General features: G+C 46.1%; 1 protein-coding gene across 1 annotated transcript in view; it reads right to left on the minus strand.

The window, feature by feature from the left end:
• LOC120986516 (histidine N-acetyltransferase-like) overlaps positions 1-26,243 on the minus strand; it is a 227,957-nt gene that overhangs the window by 3,021 nt on the left and 198,693 nt on the right. The window contains exons 2-3 of the mRNA XM_040415139.1: positions 24,542-24,757; positions 2,239-2,463 (exon numbers count right to left, since the gene is read on the minus strand). Of these exons, the coding sequence (XP_040271073.1) occupies positions 2,239-2,463; positions 24,542-24,724 (408 nt within the window). The 5' untranslated portion in view covers positions 24,725-24,757. The remainder of the gene's footprint in view (positions 1-2,238; positions 2,464-24,541; positions 24,758-26,243) is intronic.

Below are 26,243 nucleotides of genomic sequence, written 5' to 3' on the forward strand. Positions count from 1 at the left end.
AGTACTCCTTAAAGCATGCCCAGTCCCCTTTTCATGAACCAGTATGGGCACTTCCTACTCTAGTACTGTGCATTTCTGCACCCAATTATCCTCCTGGACTATATCTCAGATACACCAGCTACAGAGAAGGAAACGTTCTTCTCCCGGCTTCACCATTTGCAGGCCTGTGCCCCAGCAACAGTACCGATTTGGTGACATGGCACCTGCTATGCTCAGTAGGACCCACAAAGGCCTGGGGATGATGTGCCGTGTTCACCAGGGGAGCGGGGCTAGGCAAGAATTTTTATTTGTTTTAACTAATTAAACCTAACTTAAAACTACAGGGACAGCACAACTGTAAGGGGGTGACATTAATGGGAGAGAAGTACTCATAGGGGGTCTCTTCAGGGACAGCACAGTTTTAGGCTCAACTAGAGATGAGCGAATTGGATGAAACATCCGAAGTCAATTTGCATAAAACTTTGTTTCAATACTGTACGCAGAGAGCGCTCCGTACAGTATTAGAATATATTGGTTATTACTTCGAAGTCTCGCGAGACTTTAAACAACTTCAGAAATTGATTTATACTGTAATAACATTTTTGGAACCAAGAGTTCGCGAAATAGTTTTTTACAGTATAAATCAATTTCTGAAGTTATGCGAAGTCTTGCGAGACTACGAAGTAATAACTTCAGCTCATCTGAGCCAATACATTCTAATAGTGTACAGAGTACAGTTCTATTAACACTAGGTTTGCATAGATTTTTACTTGCAGAATTTTATACTGCACTTTCATACTTCACACATTACTCTGCCAGTTTTCTTCATAAACTTGATAACAAAAAACAGATGTACCGAGATGTCTGGACCACCACATTACTTGGAGACGTCCTAAATTAATTAGGACCTGGAAAGAGGCCATATCTCGTCTACAATGTATTTTTCTAGAGACTATCCCACTCGACTCGAGAATTAGTCCCCTTGGAGATGGATCATTTTTATTCAGTTCACCATCTTGCGATCCGCAGTGTTTAAAAGGGGTTGTCTCACTTCAGCAAGTGGCAGTTATCATGTAAAGAAAGTTAAATACAAGGCACTTACTAATGTATTGCGATTGTCCATATTGCCTCCTTTGCCGGCTTCAATCCGCAACCCCCCCCCCCCACACCATATTCTACACTGATTATTTCCACGGTTTACGAACAGAGAGGAGCAAATTTACCGAAAATTCGATTCAGCCTATTCGACGAACTTCAAAAAATATTAGTTTCGAGACATTACTTCGCCACGAAGAGCATTTTTTTTAAATTAGCGGGTGCAATGACAGGGAGCTGCGATAGCGTCGCCCCTGTCATTGTACACTCAGATGCTACGATCATGCATGAATGCGACATCTGAGGGGTACAAACATTACATTAAACTTACCACGTCCATTTGCTTGCGACAGGCTGGCCGCCGCCATTCGCTTGAAAATCTCGGCTGAAATCCCGTGCAGTGCGAGATTACATCACGTTTGAATTTCAGGATTAATCCATTTCGCCGACGCGAAGCATGAGGAAATTCTGCTTCTAGGCGAATCGAATAATTCCTAAAATTTGGATCAAATGCCACTATGTGGGATTAGATTCGCTCATCTCTAGTTACGACCACCCTGAAATCCATAAGCAGTAGTCGTGCTTGCACACTTTGGGAAAAAGCACCGGCCTCTCTGGTGGCCAGGACCATGGGGAGCGCACATAGGCTGGTGCTTTTTTCCCCCTACAGTGTTCAAGCACGACCACTGCTGCTGGATTGCAGGGTGGTCGTAACCATAGAAACGATCAGTGTAATCTAATGGGAAAAGGAATCCAAAAGGAAGCAATATGGACAATCACAATACATTAGTAAGTGCCTTGTATTAACTTCTTCAACATGATAAATGTGACTTGAAGTCCTTTATTTATTGCATACAAGGCAACTGCACGGTTCTGGCTTTCCTGTAACACCGATACACTAAGATATCTGGAAAATAATTTAAACCCATTTATAAAATGTAACTAATTATGAGGCATTTTTTGACTCTTTGATGCCGTGGTTGAATCAAAAACAAGAATCTAGCAAAAAAAAAAAATATATATAATTCTCTGCTCATGGGGAGAAACACTTACATTGTGGGTTCTGCATTTTTATTTTTTTCTTCTTGCTGAAATGCCATTAAATAAAGAACAAAAAAAATTTAAATATATATATTTATATTTTAAAAGAAAGATTGAACCTACCTTACAGGTGATCCTTTTGCATGTTTCCACCATAATAGCTGGTGGATTCTCCGATCGAGAGAATCGAACCATTTTAACCTCCGGGTGGTCAGAACATATAACATCCCAGCAAAACCTCTCAATCACTCCACCCACTCCACGTCTTCTCATCTCGGCGGCTACACGAAGACCTTCCACCACAGCAGTAGTTCCATCATCAACCACTATGAATGACTCAAAGCCCACCTGACGATCCATAAGGAGAAGAACAAGATGAGCATAGAGTAGGTCATGGAGTTTCTGCTCTAAGATCTGACCATACAGGAGGACATACAAGCAGTACTTTGTCATATTTTATGAACACATCTTCAACTTTCTAGTATACTTTGTGTTTAAACTCCTTTTGACAGTGAATGGAAACTTTTTATATTATCAGTCCAAAACCCATCTGGTCCTCAAAACATAATTGCAATGTAAGGCTATGGCTACATAGTGACCTTGGTGGGGCAACGTCAAGTCATGCATCTCAAAAACATGTGCAACTTGTCTGTTATCTGACCATTTTAGATGTGGGGGGGGGGGGGGGGGGGGGAAGTTAAGACCTTCAAGGCCAAGCCAGTTTTGACCATAAGGACCATGTCACATTTTGCAAATCTGGCATATTTCACTCTGGTAATAACTTTGGAATGCCTTTACTTATCCAAGTGATTCTGAGATTGTACTTCATGTTAGTGGTACAAGAAAACAATTTGAGTCTATGTTTTACCTTTATTTATAAAAAAAATTAAATTATGGAAAAAAATTCATCACGGATAGTAATACCTCAAAATATTTATTACTTAACATTCACCATATGTCTATTTTATGTTGGTATCATGACATTAGAAGGCTTAGAAATTTTAAAAGCAATTTTAAAATTAACCCCTCTGCTACCAGGCCATACAAGTACGGCGCTGGAGCGATGTGCAAACATGGAGCCTGCTCGCACGTGTAGCGGGCACCATGGCCGGAAGATCTTTGCAGTTTTAAAACAGCAGAGACCTGCGGCTAATTACAGTGACCGGCAATAATGCCAATTGCGGTAATTAAATGCCATGACCAAGTGAGATCACGGCATCTAAATACGCAGAAACCCACGCTTCTTACCAATTTCTCTACTTTTCTAATAGTTATTACTTTACATTCCCCATATGTCTACTTCATGTTCGGATCATTTTGGGAATGGCATTTTATTTTTTTTGGGACGTTGGAAGGCTTTGAAGTTTAGAAGCAAATCTTGAAATTTTTCTGAAAAATGTCCAAAACCCACTTTTTCAGGACCAGTTCAGGTCTGAAGTCATTTTGTGAGGCTTACATAATAGAAACCACCCAAAAATGACCTCATTTTAGAAACTACACCCCTCAAGGTATTCAAAACCGATTTTTCAAAACTTTGTTAACCCTTTAGGTGTTCCACAAGAATTAAGGAAAATGGAGATAAAAATCTGAATTTTACTTTTTTGGCAGAAGTTCCATTTTAATGATTTTTTTCCAGTAACAAAGCAAGGGTTAAAAGCCAAAACAAAACTCAATATTTATTGCCCCGATTTGGTAATTTACAGAAACACCCCATATGTGGTTGTAAACTGCTGTACAGGCAGACAGCATTGTGCAGAAGGAAAGGAACACCATACGGTTTTTGGAAGGCAGATAATTTTAATTTGCCACTTGTTACATTTGAGGACCCACTGATGTACCCCTAGAGTAGAAACTCCAAGAAAATTACCATTTTGGAAACTATGGGATAAGGTGGCAGTTTTGTTGGTACTATTTTGGGGTACATATGATTTTTGGTTGCTCTATTACACTTTGTGAAGCAAGGCAAAAAAAAAAAAAAAAGCAGTTTTGGCACTGTTCATTTTTTGTTATTTACAATATTAATTTGACAGGTTAGATCATGTGGTATTTTTATAGAGAAGGTGGTTATGGACACGACAACACCAAATATGGTTGTTTGTTTTACAAAAAAATTTTTGTTATAGTTTTTACTTTTTAGGCGACCGTCTTATGTAGGGGCTCTTCGGTATGAGATGACAGTTTGATTAGTACTATTTTGGGGTGCGTACGACTTTTTGATCACTTACCATTACATTTTTCGTGATGTTAAGGTAAAAAAAAAAAAAAAAAGTTTTGCAACTTTTTACAGTGTTCATCTGAGGGGTTAGTTCATGTGGTATTTTTACAGGCTTTTACAGACTCAGCGATACCCAATATTTTTTTTTTTAAACACAATACAAGCATTCCCCCAGTATTTATAATACCCCCTACTGTTATAATGCTCACCCTGAAGTAGCCATCTGTTGCATATGAAAAGGGAATTTGAAAGGTGGGATCAAGAAAGAGATTGAGGTATAACGTTGAACAGTATTACTTGAATAAACGTTTCTCCAACAGTTTACAGACCATCTTGGTTCTCAGCAGACTTTTACATTAATTCTGGCAGGCGAACACATTCGGTTCTGCTACATCTATTACTCTTTGGCTCTGCTGTGCTATCAGGATTAAATAGGAACTTTTCCTTTGCTGTATGCTGCAACTTAACTTCCTGTAATCTGGCTCTGTCTTTATCTAGGGAACTTTTCCTCCTGGCTCCTGAGGCTTGTAGCTGGAACCTCCACATCCAGCATTGCCGATAGTGCTCTGCTGGCCTAAGCAGGCCTTGTCCAGAAGGGACGAGCTCTCAGCAGCACAACCTCCCTTGGAGAGGGGGTAGGCCAGACTGACCTTCACTAAACTCCTCCCTCTGACTAAAGAGGGCTAGAATGGAAGGAAAGGTTCCATTCGATGTAAACTTGCACTGCCATTGTTGCCACCATCTGCTGGTGAACCAGGCACATTACACTTTAACACAACAGTTGCATGGAAATACATGTACACATTTTGCAAGATCTTGAAATAAGTGCATTAAGGACATATTAACCCTAGAAGATAGTGGCGAGCCGTAAAAGGTGGTAATGCCACTGGGGTATTACATTAGGAACCATCTTTCTTAACCATGGCACAACCACAGATCTAGAAAGATCAGATAAGAGATATTTGTGATTATTATACTGGGGTCGGCCTTAAATTTCGAAAGCAGCTTCATGCTTAAAATAAGCTATTCAGCAGGTTCTCACAAGATACAACTAAACTATGAAACATACTCCTAACTTTTCCCCCGTTTAATTGGAACATGCCGACATATCATAACCCAAAAGTAATAGATGTAGGACATCAACCTAAACACAAGTTTAGGAGGCTCTGTCCGAACGACAGATCAGAGGATCTGGAAAGATCCAGGCGGTAGTGCTTTATAAAAACGTATTAATGCTAGACCAAGTGGCAGCACGACAGATTTCTTCCAGAGAAGCCCCCGCTCTCTCTGCCTGAGAGGAAGACATGGCCCTAGTGGAATGGGCCCTAATGTTGACTGGACACGGAAGATTTTGTATTTGGTAACAGAAATAGTTTCTTTGAGCCATCTAGCTATAGAGGACCGGGAGGCTTTTTGGCCCTTAAACCTTCCTCCAAAGAGAACTAGCAAGTTGTCGGATTTTCTAAACTTTCCAGTCACAGCAATATAGTTTAGGACTGCCCTTCTAACGTCCAGAGAGTGGAAGGAGGATTCTTTGTCATTAGAGGGGTGTTGACAAGAAGGTAGGGTAATTTCCTGGCTCTCATGAAAACTGGATACAACTTCAGGGAGGAAACCCAGGTCCAGTCGGAGAATGATTCTATCATCTAGAACGCGGAGGTAGGGTTCCCTGACCGACAGAGCTTGCAACTCGCCTAGTCTGCGGGCCGAAGTTATTGCAATTAGGAAGGCAGTCTTTAGGGACAATAATTTTATTGAACAATCGGAAATGGGCTCAAAAGGTGGTAGAGTGAGACATGTATGAACGATATTCAAATCCCAGGAAGGGAAACGGGAGGTGATTGTTGGGCGGAGTCTGGTAGCTGCCCTAACGAATCTTTTGATCCAACGATGACTAGCTATATCTTGGTCAAAAAAAACTTAGGGCTGAGATTTGGACCTTCAGGGTAGAGGGTCTAAGCCCCAGGTCAAGACCCTGTTGTAGGAAATCCAGAATTCTTTGAATGTTGGGTCTATGCAAATGTGGAGACTTGTCACCACTCCAGGAACAGAAGCGCTTCCAGATTTTAAAGGTAGATTGCTGAAGTTATATTCTTTCTGGAAGCTTTCAAGGTAGTAATGACTTTATTTGACAGGCCCTGAAGTCTCAGGGTTTGGGACTCAGGATCCATGCTGCCAATTTCAAAAACTGCAGGTTTGGGTGCAGAACTGGACCCTGCTGGAGTAGATCCCCCTGCATAGGAAGGGGCCAGGGATCCTGGAGGGAGTATTTCTGGAGAGATGTGAACCAACTTCTTTGGCCATAGTGGAGCGATCACAATTACCGTGGCCTTGTCCTGGCAAATTTTTTGTATCACCTTCAGAATTAAGGGAAGTGGAGGGAAGGCATAGCACAGATTCCAATGCCAACGGATGGCGAAGGCGTCCAATGCATGAGGTCTGTCCCTGGGGTTTAAATAACAGAATGTCTCCACCTTTGAGTTTGCCCTGGTGGCAAATAGGTCCACGTCGGGCATCCCCCAATTTCCTACCACTAACCTGAATGTTTCTGGGTTTAGGGACCATTCCGTATGATCGATCCTGTGGCGGCTGAGAAAATCTGCTTCCCGATTCAGTGTTCCTTTCAGATAAACTGCAGATAGAGGCCACCTTCTGCTCCGCCCATGAAAAGATTTGTTGTCAGTGCTTGAAGGGTTGTTGACAGTGTTCCCCCTTGATGGGTAAGGTAGGCAATGGCCGTAGTGTTGTCGGATAGCACTTTTATGTGATGATGACACAGCATTCTCTCTGCTACCTTCAATGCTTCCCAGACTGCTCTCAGTTCCCTGAAATTTGACGACTGGGATCTGATTGATTGTGGCCAAGTGCCCTGAAATAGATTGTAATAGGGGAGATTTCTGCCAGGGAGTTCCCTGGGATAGGTTTGTGGTTTTTCCACCAATTTAGAGTCTGCAGTATCTGGGTTGGTGGGATCACTTGACGATCTAGAGAGGATTGGCACCTGTTCCAGACTCTCAGAATCCAGGACTGAAGAGGTCTGAAGTGAATTTGACACCAGGGAACTGCCGGAATACAGGATGTTAACAGACCTAGCATACTCATCGCCTCTCTGATGGAGCAAGATCTTCTTCTCTGAAAGGATTAGATTTTTTGTTGAAGAATCAATATTTTGTCTAGGGGTAGGAATACCGCTTGCTTTCGAGAGTCCAGAATCATGCCTAGAAATTGAACTTTCCTTGAGGGGGTGAGGACAGACTTTTCTTCGTTCACAATCCACCCGAGGTCGTTTAGGATGGAGAGAAAATCTCAGATTTGAGTTGATTGAAGTCTTCGCTGATCAGAAGAAAGTCGTCCAAGTAGGGAATTACCACAAGTCCCTTCCTCTGGACGAAGGCGACCATCTCTACCACTACCTTGGTAAATATTCTCGGGGCTGATGAAATCCCGAAGGGAAGGGCTCTGAACTGGTAGTGATGAATTTTCCCTGATATATCCTGGATTGCAAAAATCGGAGAAGACTCTGAATCGGTGTGAATGGGAATGTGGTAGTAAGCGTCTCGCAGGTCTATTGTACACATGAAGACGTCTTTGCTTAAAAGTGGAATTGTGGATGCCAGGGTTTTCATCCTGAATATTTGATAAAGAATTAACTTAATGGCTTCAGGTTTATGATAGTTCGAAATGTGCCTTCTTTTTTCTTGATTAGAAATGATGTTGAATAGTAACCCCTGCCTCTTTCTGGAGGTGGAACTGAGGAGATTACATTCATCTGATGAAGTTTCTGGACTCCCTGCCAAAGGTTGGTTTGGAACAGTGTCAGTGAAAATTTGTTTGGGGGTTTTGAAGACCACTCTATTTGATAGCCTGTACCGACTACTTTGGAGATCCAGGGATTTTGGGAAAGATTCCCATGTCCCCAGAAATTCTATGAGTCTTCCCCCCACTCCGGCGTCATTGCTTATCAGAGGATTTCTGGTGGGAGGAGGATTGGCCCTCTTCCCAGTTTTGGATAACTCCAACGCCCCGATTTCCCTTTCCCCCTGTAGCTCTTCTCTTGATTCGAGGAGGAGCGAAAGGGAAATTGGCGCCTGAAGGGACGATCTTCCGGAAACCCCTTTTTTGTCCGCGGCCTTCTCCAAAATCTTATCTAGGACCGGGCCGAAAACATTCTCCAGAAAAGGGTATAGAGCAGAGTTTCAATTTAGACGTCTTGTCCCCAGACCAGCACTTCATCCAAAGAGCTCGTCTGGCCGAATTGGAAAGTGTCGCATCTCTGGCAAAAAAAAAAAAAAATAATCGGACTGACTCAGCCGAGGCATCCACCAGGAAGGCCGTGGCAGATTTTAAAAGAGGGAGAGAATTGAGGATTTCTTCTCTAGATGTTTTATCTTTTATATGGGCTTCTAATTGTCCCAACCAGGGATACATGGATCTAGCCACTGAGGTAGCCGCAATATTGGTTTTAATATTAAACATGGCATCCTCCCAAGACTTTGAGACTGTCAGCTTTACGATCCATAGAATCCTTGAGTTGGGAGGCCTCCTCAAATGGAAGGGATGTTTTTTGTTCACTTTAGCAACTTGATCAATTTTGGGGATCTCATTGAAAATTTGACTCCTCAGGATCAAATAGCAATCTATTTTTAAACAAAGCCGAGACACCCAGTCGTCTTTCCGGGTCTGCCCATTCATCAAGGACCATATCTTTAATACTCTCGTTTATGGGAAACACACAAGTTTTTTTAAGGCCTCTTTCACACGGGCGTTGCGGAAAAAGGTGCGGGTGCGTTGCGGGAACACCCGCGATTTTTCCGCGCGAGTGCAAAACATTGTAATGCGTTTTGCACTTGCGTGACAAAAATCGCGCGTGTTTGGTACCCAAACCCGAACTTCTTCACAGAAGTTCGGTCTTGGGTTAGGTGTTCTGTAAATAGTATTATTTTCCCTTATAACATGGTTATAAGGGAAAATAATAGCATTCTGAATACAGAATGCTAAGTAAAACAGGGCTGGAGGGGTTAAAAAAAAATAAAAAATAATTTAACTCACCTTAATCCACTTGCTCGCGATGCCCGGCATCTCCGTCTGACTCTTTACTGTATAGGACCTGTGGTGAGCATTAACTATAGTTTAAGGACCTGGGATGACGTCACTCTGGTCATCACATGGTAAAAGATCATCTGACGTACCATGTGATGACCGGAGTGACGTCATCCCAGGTCCTTAAACTATAGTTAATGCTCACCACAGGTCCTATACAGTAAAGAGTCAGACGGAGATGCCGGGCATCGCGAGCAAGTGGATTAAGGTGAGTTAAATTTTTTTTTTTAACCCCTCCAGTGCTATTTTACTTTGCATTCTGTATTCAGAATGCTATTATTTTCCCTTATAACCATGTTATAAGGGAAAATAATAATGATCGGGTCTCCATCCCGATCGTCTCCTAGCAACCGTGCGTGAAAATCGCACCGCATCCGCACTTGCTTGCGGATGCTTGCGATTTTCACGCAACCCCATTCACTTCTATGGGGCCTGCGTTGCGTGAAAAACGCAGAATATAGAACATGCTGCGATTTTCACGCAACGCATAAGTGATGCGTGAAAATCACCGCTCATCTGAACAGCCCCATAGAAATGAATGGGTCCGGATTCAGTGCGGGTGCAATGCGTTCACCTCCCGCATTGCACCCGCGCGGAAAACTCACCCGTGTGAAAGGGGCCTAACTCTCAATCCCCCAAACATTTCTTCTTGTACAGAATGGGTACGTTGTACCTCCTCCACTCCCTTAGTAGACCTGACCGCCCTTAATAGGTCGGACATATCCCCAGTAGAAAAATAGTATCTACGACCACTATCTACCGAGTCCGAATCAGAGACTCTTTTCCCCCCTCTTCCCATGACCTGGCGGAGTGGACGCTCTCATCCGCTATAGCCTCAAAGTCAGAAGGGGACGGTGATCTAACCCGCTTTCTCTTAGGTTGCGGCAAATCAGGGGGATTAGTAGATAGGTGGGCTAAAGATGAACCGATCTCCTCCTGTATCATAGATTTTAATTCCTCCTTTAGAGAGGGTGCTTCGTCCCGTACAATATTTGATATACAGCCGCAACGTAATAATTATGCGCCGTGGGCGCCGGCACGCAACCCAGCTGAAGCCTCAGTAGGCCAGGAGGGAGTCGACGCCGAGGGAACAGGCCCCGGATTAACCGGGATGAGACAATACCCCACACCCCCTGCCCAGTGTTAGTATTGGACCGTGGGAGGGCAGGGGGACGCCTGCAAGATGCCGGCGATTTTCCAAGGTAAAAATCGAAAAAAAAAAAGAATCAAATTCCTTAGCTTCATCTCTCTGCAAACAGGGAGACCTTTCTCTGCCCTGTCCTCTGTAGGGACAGGAAACACTGGTGGTGGGAGGGGGGTATTTAACCTCTCTCTGTTCCTGCCCCTACAGAGGTCAGGGGTCAATCTCCTTGTATGCCATCATGATGCTATGGAAATATTGTTTCAGAAACCCTTTAACTACCAACTCCCTACGTGTACGATGGAGCGAAGTTTAAACATGGCGCCAGCTTGCGCATGCCATAGCCAGCTTTTTTCTGCGGTTTTAGCAGAGGCCCACGGCCAGGGGTGTAGCTAAAGGCTCACGGGCCCTGGTGCAAGAGCTCAGCTTGGGCCCCCTTCACTGTGTTGGTGCATCTAGCTTTTCTATTGCCCGAAGCAAATATTGAACCCCCCCCCCCCCCCCCCCCAAGCCAAATTCTCAACCTAACCCCTTCCCTCCAGTCCTACTGTTAGAAGGGTTGTCCTCTTTACTACTGATGACCTATCCTCAGAATAGGTCATCAATATCAGATCGGCCAGGGTCCTCCAGCCAGGGGCGTAGGCCGCTGCAACAATCTTAAAATGGCTGACGCAGCGGTTTTTTTTTTTCACGCAGAGTGAGTGCAGTACGATCACACTGACCTTCCAGGAGGGAAAGACCGTGCAGAGCCAGGAGCAAGAAGATAGAAGCAGAAGATGGCTGCCGCACTGAACCTGCTTCAGTACTTGTAGCAGTCAGAGTTTATCCAGACAGGTAGCCTGAAAGAGACCCTGACAGAGTGAGTGACACTGCAGTCACTGTCATTCCCAGTCCCACCATGAGTGAATTCGGTCAGTCAGTCATAGTGCGTTTGTTGGCATGGGCTGAGGGTAGGCGTTAGGGGTAATATATGAGTGAACTAGTGAAGTGCCACTGTGCCAGTGCCATAAAAGCCAGGCCACGGCTGCCAAGTAGATGGCATCATGGCAGTCAGGGTGCTGGTGAAGGATGACCAGCCCAGGGACACTGACAGACAGTATGCCATCTGCATTTTCTAACCATCTCTGCTGTCCATATACCAGGCCTACCCTGGTATATGGAGTGGACAGAGATGGGGCAGATTGCATCCCAGAGGCAGTACTGTCTCTGGTCATCCTTCACCAGCACCGCCTGACTGCCATGGTCCTGCTTGGACTGGCTCTCATGGCACTTCAATGCCTGCTGCTTGGCTATCAGCTTCCTCTTGGTCTTTTATATCCTGCTTTTGAATCAGGCTTTCATCTGGGTCCCTGTGAGCTTCAGGGCAGCCGCCAGGTCGGCGCCCCTCTCAGTCTCAGGTCCAGACAGTCACTGACCAAGTTTAAGTCCCTCTGAGGCTCAGCCTAAAGCTACTTTCACACTAGCGGCAGGACGGATCAGACAGGCTGTTCACCCTTTCGGATCTGTCCTGCTTCAATTTCGCCGGACTGCCGCTCCGTCCCCATTGACTATAATGGGTACCGGGGTGGAGCTCCGGCGCAGCACGGCAAAAGGCCGCCAGACTAAAAGTACTGCATGTCCGACTTTAGTCCGGCGGCCTCTCACCGCGAACTGCGCCCCCATTATAGTCAATGGAGACGGAGCAGCGGCACGGCAAAATAGCGGCAGGATGGATCCGACAGGGTGAACAGCCTGTCAGATCTGTCCTGCCGCTAGTGTGAAAGTAGCCTTAGACACTGAGCTGAGGCACCATTTTATAAACTGAACAGTGCCTGGCCTGCGGCACCACTCAGACCAGTTAGCAGTATTTCTTCAGTTTAACGATTGCTTGCTGCCCAGAGGGGTAATTTGTGGGGGGAAAAAAAAGTGTCTCAGGCCAGCTTTAGGAGGAGTCATACTGGAGCAGTATTAATAATGGAGGATTATTATTGTGGGGGCCTTGGTGGAATATGCACAATGAGTAGTACTAGTAATATTCTTTCCCATAGGCCTATTGTGCAGCAGATTCCACCTAGGCCCCCACAGTAATAATCCTTTGTATTAATCCATTGTTAGTCCTCATTAGGCCCCATGAGAATCTCAGAGGGAAATTTACATTAATAATACAGAGGGGGCCATTATAATATACAGGGGGAATAATATTATGGGGAATGGGGGACAATCTGTATGGCTCTAGCACAATATTGGGGGGCAGCAGGATGAGTTGTTGAGACACCAGGAAGGTGAGGATGATAGTAAAGTGAGGAACCTAAAAAAAAAAAAAAAAAAATTCTGTGAAACTCTGCAGAGACAAGAAGCGGCTGAAAGAAGGCATCATGGCGGTCTTCTCAGGATGAACACGTTGAGGAAAGTCTACATCACAGGTATGTGGTGCTGTATTCTACTGTAATAAAGTCCATCCACATATCTGTTTCACGGAAGGGTTGGGGGAGGAGATGGAGAATATGGCCCACCCTGCCGCATCCTGGCCCCAGACTTCAGGTCACACTGTGCGTGTTCTGAATTCGTGGGGCCTCACACCCATCTACTACATTATCTGTACTCAGAGTTATTACTGTGTTATCTAAGGTGTTACATAGGACTGCAAGTGACATCTACTACATTATCTGTTTAAAGGGGTGTGCCCACAGGATGGGGGGGGGGGGGGTCGTCATCCAGCAGAAAAAATGAGCCCCTACCTAAGATAATCGGCTAAAAATAACTCAGACTATGGAGATTTTTTATTAATTTTTTTACAAAAAAAAAAAAAAAAAAAAAAAAAAAAAAAAAAAAAACACACAACAATCATCTCCATAGTCTAAGGCTACTTTCACACTGGCGTTTCTAGGTTCACTTGAGAGATCCGTTCAGGCTCTCACAAGCGGCCCAAAAGGGATCAGTTCAGCCCAAATGCATTCTGAATAGATAAGGATCCGTTCAGAATGCATCAGTTTGGCTCTGTTCCGCCTCCATTCCGCTCTGGAGGTTCCGCCTGGCGATGCGGAGCCAATAGGATCAGTCCTGACTTACAATGTAAGTCAATGGGGACAGATCCGTTTTCACTGACATAATATGGTGCAATTGAAAACGGATCCGTCCCCCATTGACTTTTAGTGCAAGTCAAAACAGATCCGTTTGCATCATCATGAACAAAATATATATTTTTCTTTGTTCAAGGTAATGCAAACAGATCCGTTGTGAACGGATACAAGCGTTTGCATTATAGGTGCGGACCCGTCTGTGCAGATACCAGACGGATCCGCACCTAATGCAGGTGTGAAAGTAGCCAGTCAGTTTTTTTTTTAGCCGATTGTCTTAGGTAGGGGCTAATTTTTTTTGCTGGATGAGAGGATTTTTTCTGGGCGATTGTCTGGACAAATAAAATTAAAATTGGGGAAGGGGGATTATAAATTTTGTACTCCATGGAAGTGTGGTACTCCCCGAAGCAACCAATAATGCAGGGGCCCGGATGCTCGGGGCACATGTTGCACTGAGTAGTGGTGTCCTTCCGTATCCCCCTCCTGTGACACACTATGCACTTTTTTTAGGTCCGTCCGTTCTTTCCAGTATGGGGGACCACACCTGGAAAGTGTTGGCCAGGGACAATCCGGAAGCCTCCAGTTCCAGAGGTACTCCGGCCTGCTCTTTCCCGGTCAGAAAAGATCAGGGCCTTGAGGACTGCCTCATAGAACTGAAGGAATGTCCCTGTGTTGCCAGTACAAAAAAAAAAAAAAAAAAAAAAAAAAAAAAAAGAGTTGTACATGGCAACCTGCACCAAGTAGACCAGAATTTTTTTGTACCATGCCCGAGGTTTGTGCATGGCATTATATGGCTCGAGGACTTTATCAGAGAGATCAACTCCTCCCATATACCAATTGTAGTCCACGATACAATCGGGCTTGAGGACCGTTGCCGTAGTACCTTGCACAGGGACAGGGGTGATGCAGTAACCGTGAATTGTGGACGGTACAAGGACATCCCTCTTGTCCTTACATCTGACCAGCAACAGGTTTCCACTGGTAAGGGCTCAAAACGGGAATGTGTCATGGCTATACAGTAGAGTGGGGTCTGGTAGAGGACATCCCCACTCCAGTACTGCGTGACAATGTTTTTTTTTTACTAGGCCCATGTGTAACATCCCAGAGTGGGGTTACTAAATGCTTTCTCCCCGCTACAACATGTTAGGTGTATATTTATTGTCATCTTGTGTAATCTAACCTTGCATTTTTCTGTATATGTATTTTCCAGGCCTGTTGTGTATATTATGCTGTAATTTGTAATGTACACCAGCAGGTGGCAGCAGTATGTAGCAGGACCTTAGCCAGTTTAGTATATCTGGACTGGAATAGTTCATTCCAGTATACCTCCCCCCTCTTTGAGCAGAAGTGGGCTGGCCCATGTCCTGTCTCATGGGGAGGAAGGAAAGTTTTAGTTAGTTTACCAGCCACCCCAGCTAGGGGGAAGGCTGTGTTGGTAGGAACTCCCAGTTACAGGGATCCCAACCTTGGAGCCAGCCTCGGCTGAGGCCAAAGGTCTCCATTCCCAGACTGAGCCATCAGCCTCAGTGCTGGTAGAAAGCAAGCAGCAACTCCAGTCCTCCAGGAAGAGCATTCCCTGTGAGCATAGCTGTGAGTACAGATCCAGAGACCAGGAGAAGCCAAATTCCTCCTAAGCTAGTCAGGCCCATATCAAGCAGAAGACAGACAGAGCAGAAGATAGATACCTGCCAGATTCTCCAGGCATATGATAAGAAGCAGAAGAGATATTGATTCCTGCCACATATTGCCAATACCTGCTGGGACCCAAGGCTAATGCTGTATGGATTAAAGCTGCAACCAGTAAAGACAAGTTGAACTTTATTACAAGTCTGGATCTCATTTACTGCCATCAAAGTTCCTCAGTTACTCCTACTAACACTCAATTTATTGCAAGTGAGCCAGGATCCAGGAGTCCAGCCGTACCAAGGTAGGAGACACCGTTGACATTACACAGAGACATTATCCCCACTCTGGCATTCCTCACCTGGTACGTGAGTTACAACATCTTAAAGAGCCCTGCAACAGTACGCTGCGAAAACTGCAATTGGTGTCACGAACAAACCATAGACTTTTATACACATATCCTGACCCACTGCATAATTGGCCACCGTACCACGGTCCTGCTCATTGCACATGTGCAGCAGGAGGCCCCAAAACGTCCTCATCTCGGCTGCACTGAGTTCAGCCACCGGGCCTAGCCAAGAAGGAGCCCGGGTGTTGAGCAATGAACTGTTGGGCTAACAAGTTTGTTTGCTCCACCATTAGATTCAAAGTGGTCACACACACACACACACAGTGAAGCCCACTGTGGGAATCTGGATTCCTGATTGGCCAACAAAGTCAGGAATCACAGGCTCCAAATCCTCTGGGGTACACCATGCAAGTTCACCGGTAGGGGGCTTAGGTGGACTTATCTGGTGGGCCGGAAAACTAGTACGGGCCATAGGGGAGTGTGTGTGCCTAAAACTTTAGTGTGCGTGGGGGGGGGGGGGGGGGGGGGCAAGCTGGAGCCCCGATCAGGGTGAAGCCGGGGAAAAAAAAACAAAAAAAAACCACCACACTTTTCCTAAAGTCTCCCTGCCCAATGTAATCTTTCCCTAAAACCTGTCCCTGCAAATGTTTGTGGCTCACATGGGGGGTGCTGGGCTTACCTCTCCACAGAAGCAGTGTGGAGGAGAGCAGAGCTGGGGGAAGTTAACCCCCATCCATCCAGCCAAAAGGAAGCGATCCTGAGAGGTGGTGATGTCACTGCCACCTCTCAGGATCTAAGAATGGTGGTGTATTATCACACCACCGATCACCATCCTATTCTGGGTTATCGGGTCACCGGAGTCCTGAATGAACCGGAAACGCAGCAAACTGCAGGTCTGAACTGACCTGCGGTTTGCTGCGATCGCTGATACGGGGGGGGGGGGGTCAACTCTACGCCCTGTGTCCATACAGGGCCGGCGCCACCAATAAGACAACTTACGCAGTCGCCTAGGGCGCCATTTAGCAGGGGGCGCCCGTTGCGGTGTAAAAAGCCGGAATTAGACTTACCGGTAATTCATTTTCCACAAATCCACCATGACGGCCCAGAGAGATTGACCCCTGACCTCTGTAGGGGCAGGAACAGAGATCGGTTTAAAAGGACCCCTCCCACCACCAGTTACAAGTGAAACAACTCCAAGTGTTTTTTTTTTTTTTTCCTCTTCCCTGGTATTAACTCATACCAAGTCATTGGAATATATTATATATATATATATATATATATATATATATATATATATATATATATATATATGGAAAATAGTGGCGGCACCGGAAAAAACACAAAGAGGGTGCTAAGTCCAGGGATGTAGCAGCTTACCCAGTCAATAAGAGATGAAAAACGGACAGCACTCCAGATAAAAGATAGTGGTGTTTATTCACCCATGTGGATGGCAACGTTTCAGCTCATACAAGAGCTTGAAAAAGGCTCTTGTATGAGCTGAAACGTTGCCATCCACATGGGTGAATAAACACCACTATCTTTTATCTGGAGTGCTGTCCGTTTTTCATCTCCTATATATTTGATCTAGGGAAGCGCCTGCCCTTTCAGCGAAAGAGGCAGATATAGCTCTTGTGGAGTGAGCCCGAATGACCTCTGGACAACTGATGCCTTCGATCTTGTAAGTCTAATTCCGGCTTTCCACTTCACCACCATGACGGCCCAGAGAGACATAACAGATTATATACGTCTTAGGGTGGGGCAACGGCCTGAAGGACCTTGCGACCAAATGCGAGGTCGGAAGACCTGGATAAGTCGAGCCTATAATGTTTAATGAAGGTGTTTACATTAGATCAAGTTGCAGCCCGGCATATTTGATCTAGGGAAGCGCCTGCCCTTTCAGCGAAAGAGGCAGATATAGCTCTTGTGGAGTGAGCCCGAATGACCTCTGGACAACTGATGCCTTCGATCTTGTAGCAGTCTGTAATAGTCTGTTTTACACATCGGGCAATGGTAGATCTGGAAGCTGCCTTCCCCTTATTTTTACCACAGAAGAGCACTAGTAAGTTGTCCACCTTCCTCAGGTCTCTAGTGACCTCTAGGTATTTTAGTACTGTTTGTTTGACGTCCAGGGTATGGAAACGTTCCTCTCCAGGATTTTTAGGATTCACACAAAAACGAGGGAAGAATGATCTCCTGGTTTCTATGGAAGTCTGTTACTACCTTTGACAAAAATGTCGTGTCTAACCTCAAGGTAATACGATCCTCCTGTATTGTGAGATATGGTTGTCTTATTGACAATGCTTGGATCTCACTCAGTCTTTTTGCCGATGTTATGGCTATAAGAAAAGCCACCTTCTGAGAAAGATTCTTCAGGGAACTTGCGTCCACGGGTTCATAAGGTGGATCCATCTATGGCTGGCTAATTCGGAATCAAAATAGGCACTAAGCGCTGAGACCTGGACTCTCAGGGTGGAAGGACTTAACCCTTTTGAAGGAAATCCAGAATCTTCTGTATATTTGATCTGGTTTGGTCTGGGGCCTCGTTGCCTGACCAGGTGCAGAATCTTTTCCAGATCTTAAAATAAATGGAGTTAGTCACCTTCTTTCTGCTGGCCTTCAAGGTAGATATAACATCCTCAGAGAGACCTCTGTCTCAGGAGGTTGGACTCAGGATCCAGGCCGAGATTTCCGGATGAGGATGGAGAACCGGCCCCTGGATCAGGATATCCTTTCTCCCTGGAATAAATGCTTCCTGTGGGGAGAGCTTGGTTAGAATCGAGAACCAGCTCCTCTTGGGCCAGTACGGGGTGACCAGGATAACTCTGGCTCTGTCCCTGATGATTTTTTGGAGAACCCTAATTAATCCCATTAATGGGAACGGAGGGAAGGCATATGCAAGGTCCCAGTGCAGGGAGAAGGCGTCGATCGCTAGGGGCCTGTCCCTTGGGTTTAGGGAGCAAAAGGTTGATACCTTTGCGTTTATCCTTGTAGCGAAGAGATCTACCACTGGAAGGCCCCATCTCTGGACAATCAGATTGAAGATCTTGATGTTTAAGGACCATTCTCCCTGGTCTATGGTAGTCCTGCTGAGGAAGTCCGCCGCACAGTTTAGGCTTCCTTTTAAATGAACTGCCGATATTGATCTTACATTTTTTTCCCCCCAGAGGAAGATTTTTCTGGACAGACCTTCCAGTTTTTGAGACAGTGTGCCCCCCTGATGCTTGAGGTAGGACACGGTCGTTACATTGTCTGAATAGACCTTTATATGTTGGTTCCTTAGTTTTGGAGCGGCTGCTCGTATTGTTTCCCCAAACTGCCCTGAGCTCCCTGTAGTTGGAGGACTGAGCTGCAATTTTCAGAGGCCAGTCTCCCTGGTAGAGATCAGAGTAGATTTTTGCACCCCACCCTTTTATGCTGGCATCGGTCTGAATATGTACTGCCGGGGGTCTTGAACCAGACCATGCTTTTTTTAAAAATTTTTGTTTGAAGCCACCACCGGACTGAAGATTTTATGTGGCCCGGGATCAGGATCTTCCTGTCTAAAGAGGTCAGATTTTTGTCCCATTTTCTTAGAAGCCAGGACTGAAGGGCTCTGTAATGGGCCTGGCACCACGGGACTGCTACGATGCAGGCTGTCATCTGACCTAAAAGGCCCATCGTTTCTCTGAACGAGAAGGAGCGACGTCTCAGGAAGGCCCTGATTGATGACTGTAGGTTCTGGATTCTTTCTGCTGGAAGGAAGGTTGTTTGTTTTTCCGATTCCAGCAAAACCCCCAGGAACTATACCCTGGTATTCGGAACTAGGGATGACTTTTTTAGGTTTATCACCCAACCTAGATATATGTCAGAAGGGAACAGAAGATTTCTCGATCTGCTATAGATTGATCCACCGTGTTTGAAATTAGCAGAAAGTCGTCTAGATAAGGGACGACCGTCACGCCCTGAGGTCTCAGGGAGGCGACCAGCTCTACCACCAGCTTCGTGAAAATCCTTGGGGCTGAGGCCAGCCCGAAGGGGAGAGCCACGAACTGGAAGTGGTGAACAGACCCTCTGTGATCCCTTACTGCAAAACGCAGGAACTTCTGAGACTGGGAGTGAATGGGAACATGATAGTATGCGTCCTTCAGGTTGATTGTACAGAGGGACGCGTCCCTTTGAATTAAGGGGATTGTAGAATTTAAAGATTCCATCTTGAACCTTTTGTAGATCACAAATTTGTTTAGCCTCTTGAGGTTTATGATCATGCGGAAGAAGCCCCCCGGCTTTTTTACCAAGAAAAGGCTGGAGTAGAACCCCCGCCCCCGTTGTGGCACGGGAACCGGAATTACTACTCCCAGGTCCAGGAGATTTTGGACCTCCTTCCAGAATTGGCTGTGCTGAAAAGGAGAAGGGTGGTGAGAAATCAGAAATACATCTGGAGGGGGGGGGGGGGGGTGGATAACTCCATCCTGTATCCAGACTTGACAAGATTTTGCGCCCAGAGGCTTGGAGAAGTCTGCTGCCACTGAGCAAAATGTTGGGATAGTCTTCCCCCTATCCTGGCGTCACTGTTTCTCACCGCCCTTGTTTTGGGGATTAAGGAGGTACCCTCTACCCCTCCCCCCTTTTGGGTAACTCCAACGTCCGGTTTTACCTTTACCATGAAAGGAACTATTCTGGGTATATTGACCACGAAAGGAGGGTTTCTTTTTAGGGGTCTTATCCTCAGGGAACCCTTTCTTTTTATCAGTAGCCTTCTCGAGGATAGTGTCTAATACGGGACCAAACACGTATTCACCCGAGAAGGCTATAGAACACAACTTCATCTTGGAAGAGAAGTCTCCCGACTAAGATTTCATCCAAAGTGCCCTCCGGGCCGCATTGGACAAGGCTGCATCCTTGGCTGAAAATCGAATTGTCTCTGCGGAGGCGTCCGCTAAGAAACCCGTGGCAGATTTTAGCAAGGGAATAGAATCTAGTATCTGTTCCCTGGGAGTTTTACTGCTTAGATGACCTTCTAACTCATTCAGCCACAGGTACATAGACCTGGCGACTGAAGTAGCGGCTATGTTTGTCTTGACACTAAACATAGCTGCCTCCCAGGAACTTTTTAATAAGCTGTCAGCCTTCCTTTCCATAGTGTCCCTTAACTGACAGGAGTCTTCAAATGGAAGTGAGGTTTTCTTATTGACTTTCGCCACCTGGACGTCAATTCTAGGGACCTAGTCAAAAAATTTTGAGTCTGACGGGTCAAATGCAAGGCGGTTTCTGAATTCCTTGGAAATTCCCAGCTTTTTTTCAGGATGAGACCATTCATCCATCACCATCTCCTTAATGTTTTTGTTTATGGGGAATACCCTGGAGCGTTTGACCCTCAAGCCCCCAAACATCTCTTCCTGAACTGTATGGGGTTGCTGAATGTCCTCCACCCCCATGGTATCCCTGACAGCCTTTAAAAGGTCACTCATTTCACTGGGAGGATGAGGCATCGTCTTCTAAATCCTCGGAGTCAGAGGGAATGTCCGCCCCCCTGGGGCTTTTAGGGGGGCGATTCCCCCTGGTATCCTCACTGAGGGAGGCCAGTGAGGACCTAGCCTCCTCCTGAATCATGGATCTAAACTCCTGCATAATTGAGGGCTGTTCGTCTCTCACCATTTTAGAAATGCAATGCTTGCAAAGCTTTTTAGTATAGTCCTCAGGAAGCCTGACGGAGCACTGGATGCATTTGGCGGTCCTTTTTCCTTTTTTTAAAGTAAGTTTGGCCTAAAGTGAGAGAGGCAGCCCATTAAATTTAGGTCAGTCTAGTATAGAAGCATAATTAGATGCAGTATACCAGCAGACACACCAGGGGGAGGGGAACAGTGGTTACCTCTAAGCACCCATCCCCCCCCTGCCACCTGTGAAGCTGTCGACTTGCCCAGGTGGGCTACTCACGCAGGGGCGCTCGGGAGCGGTCTGCTCCTGCTGCTGTGGCTCCTTCTACTGGTCCGACATGTTCCGGTCAGAGCACGATGCAGAGAGCGCAACGGGAAGGTGCTAGTTAGCATTTTTTATAGAAGCTAGTCTACTTCCGGGTTTCGTCCGGCGGCCCGAAAGTGACGTCAGACGCGCGCGACAGCGCAGAGTCTTTCCGGTCGGCTACTTCACCAGGAGGTAGGCGACTCAGGGCAGGCTTCCCACAACAGGGAGCCTGACCCTAGCGTCTCCCTGTCAGCTTTAGTACAAAGTCTGCCGGAGAGCAGGGGACGCATCTCTGGGTGAAAGGACCCGCAAGGGAGGCAAGGAACACCACCGATGCGGTCACCCAGGTACTCTAAAAATAATAAAACGAGGTCCACTTCACCTCCCTGAAAGCCAGAGAGGACTTTTCTCTGTCCTGGCCGCTATAGGGGCAGGAACACACTGGCGAATGGTGGTGGGAGGGGTCCTTTTAAACCTCTCTGTTCCTGCCCCTACAGAGGTCAATCTCTCTGGGCCGTCATGGTGGTGAAGTGGAAAAATAAATAAAATGTTGGTTATATAAGTTCAGGCGGCCGGCGGCACCCCTCATCATGCTGCGCCTCCTGAGAGGCTGAGCGCTTGCCGCTCTAAAGAATCTCCGGCTCAGTGCTGCGCAGCCTGCTGTGTCTGCTCTGTGCTACTGCGGTTAATGTAGCGTGGCCGAGCTCTGTTCGGTCCACGATACAGGAGCTTTTGTTTCCTGTACCCGGCCGGACTGACAGGAAGTGCTCACTTAGTGTGCACTTCCTTTCAGTCCGGCCGGGTACAGGAAACAAATGCTCCTGTACCGCGGACCGAACAGAGCTCGGCCACGCTACATTAGAGGTGGGGGGGAATGAGAGTGACAAGGGAGTCCCCAGAGCCAGACTGCAGCCAGAGACCAGATCATCTTATTGTCCTGGTGGTAAGCAGACAATGCAATATGTTTATTATTTAATTATTAATACTACATTGGAAACGAATTTACCTCACATTTAGGGTCCATTCACACATCCGTGTGTGTTTTGCGGATCCACAAAACACGGACAGTGGCAATGTGCGTTCCGCATTTTGCCGACACTTAGAATATGCCCATTCTTGTCCGCTATTGCGGACAAGAATAAGACATGTTCTATTTTCTTTCAGGATGGGAATTGCGGATCCGGGTCCGCAATTCCAGATCGGGGCCGCACAACAGAAATGTATGGGTCCGCAATTCCGTTCTGCAAAAAGAGACGGCTACAAGAAGCTGGATTAACCGTAAGGGAAACATAGCAGTTCTTTTCATTTAAAGCTGAGAAAGGGGTGGAACATATGTGATGTCATGATATGGGCAGATCTGATAAGGGGGCAGGGCAGCAATTTTTATCTTGCCTAGGGCGGCAAAAATTCTTGCACCGGCCCTGTGTCCGTAAGAGGTTAAAGACATACTTGGAAAACATTACATACAGCACTACAGAAGACACAGCACCACATATGTACCCCTTACATCCAATGGTGTCTCCTCTCTGATGTAGATATTATCTTTCCTCTTCTGTTAGAGGAGACAACCATGGTGACTTTCAGCCTTGCCTAGTCTCTGCAGAGTTTGACATCTTATTTTCCTACTTTTCCCCATCATCCTCCCACCTGCTCAACACCCCATCCTGCCCACCCACAATACTGTGTCCACTGTGCTCCACAATACTTCGCTGCAGAAACAGTCCCCCTAAAAAAAACTGGTACCACCCAGATGCATCAGTACAAAAAAACTTTCAGATCGGACCCCCATATAAAACCCTAAGTGAGATTCCCCCAACCCCCATCTCAGACCAAACCCCCTTTAGACCTCCATGTAAGACCCCCAATAAGACAGACCACACCAGATGCCCCCAGTAAGACCTCAGATCAGACTGTAAAATAATAAAGTAACTTACCTCTCCTGCCACCATTCTGTCCTGGTTGAGCAGAACTTGTAAGTTCAGGTTATCCAAGAATTCCGTCACCACTGACCATAATGGAATTCTATGACGGCATGCACCACAGAAGCCTATAAGAGGCATTCCATCATAATAGAAGTCTATGGCCGGCCTAGACTTCCATTATGACAGAATGCCTCTTATAAATTTCCGTGGTGCATGCCGTCATAGAATTCCATCATGGTCCGTGGTAACAGATTTCTTAGATAACTGGAACTTGCAAAACGCAAGTTTTCTCAACACTAATCATGGACATCACCACCTCTGCCCTTATATGGATGTGAACAGAAAGAAAATTCTGGATCCAGGAAGATAGGCAAGAAAAATTAAAACACAAAAATCTCCAGTGTCCTAAGGGTTAAAACAGCCACAGCGCCACACATTGTATAGTGGCTGAGCTTGGTATCGCGCTCAGCCCCATTTACTTCTATGAGGCTGGTCACTGGTCTAGGAAAAGCAGAGAAAGCCACAGGAGCGCCTCTGCCTTCTCAAACAGCTGATCGGCGGGGGTCCAACCCCCTCCGATCAGATACCGATGATCTACGCTGAGGATAGGTCACGAGTAAGAAAATGTTGAACTAAATTAACTTACTTTTCACAGAAAACCACTTTTAGCATAATTGGCTTTAAGAAAGTCAGGCAACTCGAAACTCAGTTTCAAAGAAGGCATACTGCTATATAGGGTAGGTTCCCCAAAGTATAACCATCCCTTTACTGTTTAAATCTGGTCCCCTAAGCCTGTCTCACCGCTACCAGCTATAAAATCTCAGGGACTGTCCATCAAACAAGAGGGGGATGAGCCGGGCCGCATCACTGGCCAAGTGATAATGCATGAAATGGAGCGACCCCACCCACAGGGGCTAAAGAATGATTGGACATGCTGCATTTCAACATGTCTGATCCTATGGTCCTGCAGGAGATAAGACTCTACCAGTGGTGTCTAGCAGTGACTTATTTCCCTCTCCCTATAAATAATATTCATAAATGTGACCATCAGTCATCGATAATTTACTCTTTTCTACTCACCACTTTCCCTTCACACCTGGCCACAAACATTCTTCTCTGGGGTTCCTTCAGCCATTTATGGTACATCACAGGCACATAGTCCGTTCCGTTGAATAACCCACTAGAGATAGACATCAAATCTTCATAGTCTTCTGCAGTTGCAGGCGAAAAATCAATTTTTGGAACTGAAGTCGGAACAGACATGGTGTCACTGCGCGATATAGACCAGAGTCTCAGCTGAAAGGAGAAGAGAAGAAGTTCAATCAGGCAAAGTCTACCATCATTCCTGAGATTGATAGGGTTCCCAGCAGTCAGACATTATCCGATACTTGTCCCTTATACTGGGGACAAAAAGACAATGCAGCAGCACTCTGCAAATCAGACAAAGTACAACAATGCTTACAAAAATTATGGTGCTAATACTACGCTTATTTATAAAGTGAGATGCTTGGACAATGCATTTTGTACAAAACCATCTGAGCCCGTCTGCCGAACGTCAAGGCGATCTCTGTTAGACGGGTCCTAACACTAAATACTACCTGTTATGCACCATAATGACCGCCATAAAGTTCAGGGAGTGTTGGACCCACATGCATGTCGGATCCACTCTGCCTTTTTCCATTTTTTGTGCCAAAATGGCCTCCGTTACAAGGGATGCAGGTACCAACATGCATGCTGAGCCCACTCTATACCCTTTCATTGGAAGCTGTCTAGCACCAGGATGTAGTGAGAGCAGGCTACAGCTTTAGGCCTCATGCACACAACCGTTTTTTTTTTAAGGTCTGCAAAAACGGGGTCCGTGACCGTTTTTTCGTCCGTGGGTCTTCCCTTGATTTTTGGAGGATCCACGGACATGAAAAAAAAAAGAGTCATTTTGGTGTCCGCCTGGCCGTGCGGAGCCAAACGGATCCGTTCCCCATTGACTTTCAATGTAAAGTCAGGAGTCCCTATTAATATACCATCAGATCGGAGTTTTCTCCAATCCGATGTTATATTTTAACTTGAAGCGTCCCTATCACCATGGGAACGCCTCTATGTTAGAATATACCATCGGATTTGAGTTAGATCGTGAAACTCAGATCCGACAGTATATTCTAACACAGAGGCGTTCCCATGGTGATGGGGACGCTTCAGGTTAGAATATACTAAAAGAACTGTGTACATGACTGCCCCCTGCTGCTGTCTGACCGGCTGGGAGCTCCTCCTACTGGTAAGTGAAAGGTCTGTGCGGCGCATTGCTTATAGCACAGACCTGTCACTTACCAGTAGGAGGAGTGCCCGGCCGGTCACAGACATAGCAGCTCGCAGGTAAGTATAATACTTCTAAAAATTGCTAAGTAATCATGGCAACCAGGACTGCAGTAGCGTCCTGGTTGCCATGGTTACCGATCGGAGCCCCAGCGATTAAACTGGGACTCCGATCGGTACTCTCCGCTGCCACCAATGATAGGGGGCGGGAGATTTTAATTAGGAGGGGGAGCCCACTGGTCACCAATGAATCTACAGTACTACAGGGGAGGGAGGGAGGCCGGCCACACTGGCCACCAATGTGTCAAATACAAGAGAGGGAGGGGGGGCCCACTGGCCACCAATGAATTTAAAACTGGGGAGGGAGGGGGGTCTGCACCCTCCTGCCTGGCAGCACATGATCTCTTACAGGGGGCTATGATACGCACAATTAACCCCTCAGGTGCAGCACCTGAGGGGTTAATTGTGCGGATCA

Source organism: Bufo bufo, chromosome 1 (assembly GCF_905171765.1).
Source record: "Bufo bufo chromosome 1, aBufBuf1.1, whole genome shotgun sequence".
NCBI classification, from domain to species: domain Eukaryota; kingdom Metazoa; phylum Chordata; class Amphibia; order Anura; family Bufonidae; genus Bufo; species Bufo bufo.